The 8,784-nt window shown below is 61.6% G+C and overlaps 1 protein-coding gene across 5 annotated transcripts; it reads left to right on the top strand.

Annotated features, from left to right (window-relative positions):
* The first annotated feature begins 334 nt into the window (after nt 1-334).
* Nucleotides 335-8,495, top strand: DLK1 (delta like non-canonical Notch ligand 1). 5 transcript variants are annotated; one of them, XM_081549706.1, is made up of 6 exons: nt 335-575; nt 1,754-1,817; nt 2,338-2,468; nt 5,346-5,487; nt 7,518-7,797; nt 8,101-8,495. In XM_081549706.1, the coding sequence occupies exons 1-6, from the start codon at nt 509-511 to the stop codon at nt 8,263-8,265; spliced, it is 849 nt and encodes a 282-aa protein (XP_081405832.1). In that variant the 5' UTR covers nt 335-508; the 3' UTR covers nt 8,266-8,495. The 5 variants fall into 5 exon arrangements, with proteins under 5 accessions (XP_081405832.1, XP_081405831.1, XP_081405830.1 ...); XM_081549705.1 differs by having other exon boundaries at nt 8,023-8,495; XM_081549704.1 differs by having other exon boundaries at nt 8,017-8,495.
* Nucleotides 8,496-8,784: the final 289 nt, after the last annotated feature.

Below are 8,784 nucleotides of genomic sequence, written 5' to 3'. Positions count from 1 at the left end.
CGATCGCGTCTGGGCGTCTTCCTGGGGTCTGCGGCCCAGCCCAGGTTCGGCTCCTGAGACCTGTCCTAAGCGGGCCCGTGTGTGCGCGCCCGTGTGCCGTCCTGTGGGGGGAACGTGTGCCCAACGCGCGCGGGGTACCTGTGCCCGTCTAGCCAAGAGTGGCCCGCGTGCGCAAGCGGGTTTCCGGGACACTGCAGTGGTGGGGGGCGGCCGCGCGAGGGGCGGGGGTCACCAGGACTGGCCGGCGCCGGCCCCGTGCGCGCGAAGGCGGGGGCGGGGGGCGGGGGCCGCGGGGGGGCCGCGGTACGAAAAGGGCGGCGCGCGCGGCGGCGGCGGCAGCTCGGCGGCGGCAGCGGAGAGCGCAGCGCGCAGGCCGGTGCAGCCCTGGCTTTCCCCTCGCCGCGCGCCCGCGCCCCCTTTCGCGTCCGCAACCAGAAGCCCAGCGCGGCGCCCGGAGCAGGTCCCGCGCCAGCGCCGCTCCCGGGACCGCGACCCCGGCCGCCCCGCGATGACCGCGACCGCAGCCCTCCTGCCCGTCCTCTTGCTCCTGCTGGCTTTCGGCCGCAGTGCCCATGGTGAGCCCCCCGGCGGCCCGGCTCGCGCCCCCTCTGGGGAAGCCTGCGACGCCCCCCTGGCCGCCCGGTGCCTCGCGCGCCCCGTCCCGTGCGCCCCGACTCCCGCCCGTCCCGCCTAACCCTAAGCCTCGCGCCGTGCCTACCTCGCCCTGCCTGCCACCCTCGCATGCCAAGCCCGGCCCTGGGGTCCCTGGGCGGGGGCGGGGAGCGGGAGGGGTGTGGGACCCCTGGCCCCTTCCCGCCCCGCAGAAGTGGCGCTCGCAGGGGGCCGGTGCGCAGAGCGGAGGTATGGAGAAACGAGGTGATGCTGGGGAGCCCTCTGTGAAAACGCTCAGGGGTGCAACTTTGGGGGGTCTCTGCGTGTATGCTCGGGAGCAGGCCTGTGGGGGCTGTGGAGGGTGACTGCCGTCGTCGCCCCAGAGTCCCAGCCCAGAGCGCAGGCCGGGCCCCTCCCGCGTGGCGTTGGTCTAGGTGAGGGGCTGCGACACTCCTGTCTGCGGCGGCCATCTGTCCGTGACGCAGCATGCCCCCTTCGCGCAGGGCCCCCCCACACTGCGCCAGTGGTTATGGGGGGGCTGTCTGAAAAGCTGATGAGAGTTAAAGTAAACGCACACAGTAGGTGCCTATTAAAAGTGTTAGAATCTCTAAAGGGTGTCAGAATTGCAGTCTTCTCCGCAAAACCCTTGTTCGTCTTTTTAATACCAAGCGCCTGGGGTGGGGAGTTTGACCTGGGTGCCTGACTTCGCTGGGATTAACCTTTGAAAAATTCAGATGCCTTACCTGTGAGCCTTCCAGGTGGACCTGTCTGAGCACTCCTGAGCTGAACACCTCAAAAATCTATCCCCCGCCCCACCTTTAGCTCACTTTGTATAAGTGAGGGTTTGGCCCAGTCCCCAGGGGTCGAGCTCTTTTGGTTTGCTGTCTCCCCATCCCTGCCCTGAAGGGCCTGACAATTGTCGTTTCTCTGAGGGACGCTGGGTGTCTGACCGGGCCCCGGGAACTAGGCAGTGTGTTGGGATGACCCCAGAACCAGAAGCAGGCGGGGGCTTTCCCCTGGGTGGCTTTCGATGGCGTGCCTGACTATGGCCCAGGCGGGTAGAGCCCCCGCGGGGCGGAGGCTGCCTCCCCGGCCTGTTGGGCCTCGTGCGGCGAATGGCGTAACCTTTCTTGTGCCCCAGGAGCTGAATGCTTCCCGGCCTGCCACCCCGAAAATGGATTCTGCGAGGATGACAGTGTGTGCAGGTAATGGAGGGGCTGGGCAGAATTCTGGGGAGCTGTGACGCAGGCAGAAAAAGTGGGGGCTTGGCCCCTGGACTGCAGCAGACAGCTCCCTCGCCCCCACAGAAAACCAGCCAGTGGGGGAGAAGGGTGAGGGGGGGAAGAGGACCGGGGTGGCTGGGGATGGCGGGGGCGGAGGAGGGGAATATGGCACCACTGGCTCCTGTCTGTTTTCTCAGAGGTGGGGGCGGGCAGGAGAGCCTCTTGCAGGGTGAGACCACTGCAGGCCTCTGCAGTAAAAGGCAGCTCTTCCCCTGGCTCCCAGGGACCCCTCTGCCCGGCCCCTCGGCTCATCTCCAGTCTAAGCTTTCCCGCTCAGGTGACTGGTGTTGGTTTCCTGCGGCCCACCGGTCTAGCACTGTGCAAAGACCCCCTCCCCTAACGTTCTCAGTTCCACAGAAAGCCACCGCAACTCCCTCTCCACCCTTATCCCCCCCACTCACGTGTCCCCATCTTCCCCCCCCCCCCCGCCGACGCCCCATAGGTGCCAGCCTGGCTGGCAGGGTCCCCTGTGTGACCAGTGCGTGACCTTCCCCGGCTGTGTGAATGGCCTCTGCGTGGAGCCGTGGCAGTGCATTTGCAAGGATGGCTGGGACGGACACCTCTGCGACCTAGGTGGGCACCTGCCCCTGCCCAGCCCGCCCCCAGCCACCTCCTCCCCGCCCGGTGGCGGCTGCCTCCCCTCCCCCTGTGGCCTTCGCCCAGCACACCCAGCAGTCTGGATGGTAATGATCTGTTTATCCGCTTCCCGCTGGTGCTGGGGGCTTCCCCACGATGCGGGGGGGACTTACTGCTGCTCCTCTCTGTCCCACCAGCTCCCACCACTGGGGAAGCACGGGGTGGGGGTGGCAGGGGTGCTGCTCATTGAATAAAGAGCCTCCAGAGGAACACGCCACATAAAGCTAAGAGGGTGGGGACCGCAGAAATCTGTCGGGGGGGGCGCACGAAAGCTCAAAGAGGGGAGGGTCGCAGAGCCAAGGCTCCAGGAAATTCGCAGGCTAGGCTACTAAGGATGCTGCGACACGCACACGCACGCAAACAGACGAGGGGAGGGTGCTGGGTCCTGAGTGCCGGAGCCAACGGGTCAGGGCCACCGGGACAAGGCTGGGGGCTGTGCTGGACGAGGTCAGGTGTAGGGGCCGGGGGTGGAGGGTCGGGAAAGGCTGAGAAGTAGCTCAAGTGCAGATTGGTGTTATCTGTTGATTTCATTAATTTATGCAATCTTTGCCCTCCATTACCCTGAGCAGTGAATGGTTGGCTGTCGCTGCATTTTCAGGCTGCAAAATGTTCACCTGAGCCCATTCTCGTTTGGCAAAACCTGCCCTGAAGCCCAGGCAAACCAGGGTCCTCGAGAAAACTCCCCCGGCGGTGTAGGCAACTGCCGTAGGGCCTCTGTCCCTCGGTCCCCACGCCAGCGTCCGCAAAGATGCCTGGTACCAAGAGGGAAACTGAGGCTTGGGGAAGCAACCGAGTCTGCTCAGGACACTTAGGAAGTCAGGAGAACAACCAGCTGGCTACCAAACCCCACCCTTAGCCTCCAAAATGGGTTCATTCTCATCCGGGGGGCTAACACTTTCCCTGGAGAAAAACCTAAGAATGTAGTGTTACCGGCCTGCGAAGCCAGGCAGTGGGCTTTCAAAATCCCCCAGCATGTGGGTCTTTAAAGTGCCCTCCCCCACCCCAGCATGATGCAGGTTTTTCCATACAGCTGACTCAGGCTCTGGCCAACCGGGCTCGGCTCCCTGGAAGAACCTCTGAGCTGTTTGGGGGACCCAAGGGGGTCCCAGAAAAGCCACCACTTGGGATCAAGGCTTTTAGCCCGGAGCCCCACTCATTGTGATATCTAAGCCTGGGACCCTGCCGCGTAATTTTCTAGACAAAAGGTCCCTCCCCACTGGGTCGACAAAAGCCTGGGGCGGCTGGGTCCAGAGGAAGCTGCCCTCCGGGTAGTTCCTGGCCTTCTCCCTTTTCACCGGTCTTTGAGGCTGTCACTGCCACAGCTGCTGCCCCAGCAGGCAGAGACCCCCGGCCGCTCTCCCCTTGTGGCAGCTTAATCCACCCGACTTTGGGGTCGGAGGCCCTGGAGGGAGGGGGAGAAGGTGAGCTGATCCTCGGCTCATGAGGCTTGACATCGTGGGAGAGAAGTGGGTGGTCGCTAGCCCTTGCGCTTAGCTTACACGTAAGGTTCGCTGTGATGGGAGCCTGGCACTCACACCCAGTGCCTTCTCATAATGGTAAATCCTCTTTCATGTGCCCCTTGCGCCAGCCAGACTCCTCGTGTGAGCTCTGCACAGGCCCTCGCCTGGCATGCAGGGCTTTTCCTTACTGACAGACGGCCATCCCCTCTCCCCGAGAGGATGCAGGGCTCTTGAAAAGAGGGAATCCATCTGCACGTGTGTGGCCGCAGCCCCCAGGGACCCCCACCCAGAGCTGCCCCTCAATCGCCGCCGCGTCTCTGGCTGGCCCTGGCTCTCTCTTTGGCCCAGGCGGAAGCTCAGATGGTGGAAAAATCAAAGCAGAAAGGGGCTCTCAGACATGGGCCAGGGAGAAGCCCTTCTTTTCTAAGCAGGGAAAGTGAGGCATAGAGTCCGGGGTGGGGGTGGGGGGCGGAGAGAGGAACAGCTGGCAGAAGGTGGGTACAGAAAGGGTCTCTCTCCTGTCAGAGCCTCCGCTCCGGGCCCCCCTTTGTTCAGCCTGTCCCTGCCTTGCTGAGCCCCGAATAATGAAGTGCGCATGACGGGAGGTGAAAAAGGCGGTGGAAATATACCAGTGTTCATGGAAACCCGTGCTGACAGGCGAGCACTCAATAGCTCTCATTTCACCGCCTTCAAAAGATGCAACCTTTTTATCATGGACCCCCTTAGTTCAGAACCTGGGAGCAGGCAGACCACCAGGAGATGGAGGAGGCAGTGCTGGGGCTGAATCAGGCTTCTTGATTCCCGACAGGGGGCTTTACATCTCATTCCCTCCCCCACCACCCCACTCCCCTTTGACGGAAAAGTGTACCGGGGCAGGTGATGTCTCTAACAGTTGAGCTGCACTCCCCCCCTCCCCGCCCCCGACCTCTTGAGCACCAGGGACCTCCTCAGACGCTAGAAACTGGTCTGGAGCTTTAGGGGGAGGGGAGGGGTCCACAGTGAAGGTCAGTGTTGCGGAACCCAAGAGATGACCTGGTGCCGGAAAAAGGGCACAGTGGGCCCGGGTGAAATCTTAGTGAGCGGCCGTGACTTTCTGTCCTCGGCTCCCAGAGCTGTTTGCTTAGGTCAGGGTTCTGGGGGAGTCACAGCACTCCCTTACTGAGGACCCTGCTGGGTGACCTTGGACAATGACCACACGCAGGGAATCTGGGCAGCTCACACGGGCTCCCCGCCTTGACCAGAGGGAGGGGTCTCTCTCTCCCTGCCCCAACCCACGATGCTCTCCTGCTAGCCTCTGTGCCACCCGCCCGCCACCAACCTCATCTCATCTCCCTGGTTTTCTCTCCCCCTCAAGACATCCGGGCTTGCACCTCAACCCCCTGCGCCAACAACGGGACCTGCCTGAACCTCGATAACGGCGATTACGAGTGCTCCTGCGCCCCCGGGTTCTCGGGAAAGGATTGTCAGAAAATGGATGGGCCGTGCGTGGTGAATGGGTGAGCATTCTCTCCCTGCGGATCTGATAAATGCTGCCTTAGAGTCCCGTTTCACACCCCCTAAAGACCCTTTCAGCCTAACCCAGTCGGACTTGTCCGCGGACAAAAGACCAAGGAAGTGTTCCTTCTGCACCCTGCGGGGGGGCTGCCCCCGATCAGGGTCTTTATGGGGGAATGTGTCATTTCCGTCATTTTGTCAAACAATCCTGAAGGCGATTTCATATTCCCCTGACGTCCCCGAGTCCTGACGTGTGTGAATGACGGTAGATTGGGGACGGTGAACCCGAGCCCCAGCGGCATAATTTTCTAAAGGCAACGTAGCAAGAGATCAGAGTCCGGCAGCGCCTGAGGCTGTTGGTGAAACCCGCTCTCCGTACCTTAGGGGCGGCTTTGGCGGGGGGTGGGGGGGTGGGCTCTGCCTTTGGGTCTTCTGGGATGTACGTCTTAGGAGGTGGGGAGAGGCCACTGTGGCCAGCACGGGGCAGGTAGGAGGGGAAAGGGGAGGGGGGGTCCGGCCCCCAGCTACCCTCGTGGGAAGGGACCTCTGGGCAGAGGGCACAGCAGGCAGATGGACCGGCCTTTGGCCTCTCTGGTGCCCCTCTGAGCAGACTTCCCAGCAGCTCAGCCATTTCTGGTCCTCATCTGCTCAGCGGCACTGCCTTTCCCACCCTCCGAGGAGGGGACTTAAACGGAGGCCAGGGAGGTCAGGTGAGAATTCAGGGCCGTCTCCAGTCCTGGGCCACTGGCTGCGGGTTGGGGGGCGCCCCTGTCTCGTGAGGAAGCTGAAGCTTAAGTGCCTTCCAGGGACGGGGCAGAGAGCCCCCAGAGCCACATGGGCCAGGAACCATCATTCTTGCAACATTCTAAAAATCAGTGTTCTAGGGCTGATTCCTGTTGATGTGTGGCAGAAAACAACAAAATCCTATAAAGTAATTATCCTTCGATTAAAAAATAAATTAATTAAAAAAAAAGATGAGAGTTCAGGGTGAGGTCGGAGGACAGGGGTGACCACCGAGCTCCGTTTCTGCTTCCTGGCAGGAAGGGGAAATATGGAGCAAGACCTTTAAAATATTTTGCTTTCCTCCCTAACAGACTTGAGCCCGTCTGTCAAAATAGAGCCTGGGGTCCTTGAAATTCCTCCAGAGCCCAGGTTCCCCTCGCCCTCACCCTTGCAGCAGCAATGCTGATTTCTTGCGCTCCGAGCCCCTTTCTTCCCTGGAGTTTCGGCATTTATCAGATGACAAAGGGTCTGCTCGTTTAAAAGCACTTACATTAAATGCTCCGTCTGCTCCGCTTTGAGGAAACAGCTTCGGTCTGCAGGCTGCACTGGGGTGAATGGGCCACTATTAACCAGCCAGGCCCAGACGCTGCTCCAGCCTTGCAGACAGAGCGCAGATTTCTTTTACTCTGAGAGTCCCCAAGGGTTTCTCCTGTACAATAGCCCACAGGCTCACTCCGCGGAAAATAAAATTAATAATAAGGGGCTGGGGGCGGCGGAGGTGGTGGTGGTGGGAGAGACCAAGGGATGCCCTGCTTGGCTCCGCCTCTGTGGCCTGGGGGCGGAGCTAAGAGGAGGGCTGGCTGCAGCCCTGGGGTATCACTAACTTTGCCTCTCTCAGCCTCAGTTTCCCCACCTGTCCAGTGACTTAACCATCAGGCCTCTGGTCGGAGAGGTGACGTAAGAGGTGGGAGAGGAGGTGGGCACCCTGGCACGGGAGGTCAGGCATGTTCCAAGTTGGCAGCGTGATGGGGGTGAGGTGCCCACCCCATCTCGGACGGCCCTGGAGCCCCTCGCAGGCAGGGGCTCACGGTGCCCGGCACCCACCCCCCCACACACCCCGGGGCCTCCCTGGCTGGCACTCCCTCATCTCGAGTGTTCTGAGCACCTGCCCTTTGGTTGGGCCCCAGGAGGTTTGCGGTGTGGCACGAGGGGGGAGCAGGGCACCCCCCCCGCTCCCCACCGCAGCCCTGCTGTCCTAGCCCAGCGCCTTAGCCGAGGGCCCTTTACCCTGTGCCCTGTTGTGCTGCAGCTCGCCCTGCCAGCACGGAGGCAGCTGCGTGGACGATGAGGGCCAGGCCCCCCACGCCGCCTGCCTGTGCCCCCCTGGCTTCTCGGGCAACTTCTGCGAGATCGTGACCAACAGCTGCATCCCCAACCCATGCGAGAACCAGGGCATCTGCACCGACATCGGGGGTGACTTCCGCTGCCGCTGCCCCGCCGGCTTCATGGACAAGACCTGCAGCCGCCCGGTGAGCCCCTGCGCCAGCGAGCCATGCCTCAACGGCGGCACCTGCCTGCAGCACTCCCAGGTGAGATTCGAGTGTCTGTGCCAGCCCGCCTTCGCCGGCCCCCTGTGCGGCCGGAAGCGCGCGGCCGGCCCCCCGCAGGTCCCCCATCTGCCCAGTGGTTACGGGCTGACCTACCGCCTGACCCCCGGGGTGCACGAGCTGCCGGTGCTGCAGCCGGAGCACCGCGTCCTGAAGGTGTCCCTGAAGGAGCTCAACAAGGGCACCCCGCTCCTCTCCGAGGGACAGGCCATCTGCTTCACCATCCTGGGCGTGCTCACCAGCCTGGTGGTCCTGGGCACCATGGGCATCGTCTTCCTCAACAAGTGCGAGGCCTGGGTGTCCAACCTGCGCTACAACCACATGCTGCGCAAGAAGAAGAACCTGCTGCTTCACTACAACAGCGGGGAGGAGCTGGCCGTCAACATCGTCTTCCCGGAGAAGATCGACATGACCACCTTCACCAAGGAGGCCGGCGAGGAGGAGATCTGAGCAGCGTCCCCGCCGCCCCCCCCTTCTCGGGGTCCCCCGCAGAGCCCCCTGTCTCTCTGTGCGGTGTGTTCTCATCTTTGTGGTGAAGTTTGCTCTCCTTTGTGTGAAATCTGGTGAACGCTATGCTCTCCTCTCCTGCCTTTGCGCTGCTGTGTGACCAACGTAATTGCCAGATGAACCCTCTTTCTCTCTTCTTAATGCATGATATAAAAAAATAATAATAACGATAATAATAATGAGAATTTCATCTTTAAACGAGTAAGACAAATAAGTATGTTATTCTAAACTCTCAACCTAAAATCAAAAAAGACCAAAAAAAAACATGGCAACAGTGCCAGGGCTCCGTGCCGACGCCCCCTCCAACCAGGGCGGGGTCTCGGCCACGGGGTCCTCGTGAAACCGTTACGAGTGCTGTGCATGACCACCCACTGTGAAAAGGGCTAAAATCTCTTTCGTTCGTTAATTCTCACGCACCACTCCCGACTCGCACTCATGTCAACACCGCAACCTTGAGATCTT

The sequence above is a fragment of the Giraffa tippelskirchi genome, chromosome 12, assembly GCF_054371585.1.
Source record: "Giraffa tippelskirchi isolate mGirTip1 chromosome 12, T2T-mGirTip1v1.2.pri, whole genome shotgun sequence".
NCBI classification, from domain to species: Eukaryota; Metazoa; Chordata; class Mammalia; order Artiodactyla; family Giraffidae; genus Giraffa; species Giraffa tippelskirchi.
This window is presented reverse-complemented; position numbering and strand designations above follow the sequence as displayed.

Bases quoted from the DNA above. Each gene is read 5' to 3' on its own strand.
- DLK1 (XM_081549701.1), top strand. From the start codon at position 509: ATGACCGCGACCGCAGCCCTCCTGCCCGTCCTCTTGCTCCTGCTGGCT. The intron at 1,818-2,337 runs GTAATGGAGGGG...GACGCCCCATAG, and splicing joins GAGGATGACAGTGTGTGCAG to GTGCCAGCCTGGCTGGCAGG. The intron at 5,488-7,517 runs GTGAGCATTCTC...GTTGTGCTGCAG, and splicing joins GGGCCGTGCGTGGTGAATGG to CTCGCCCTGCCAGCACGGAG.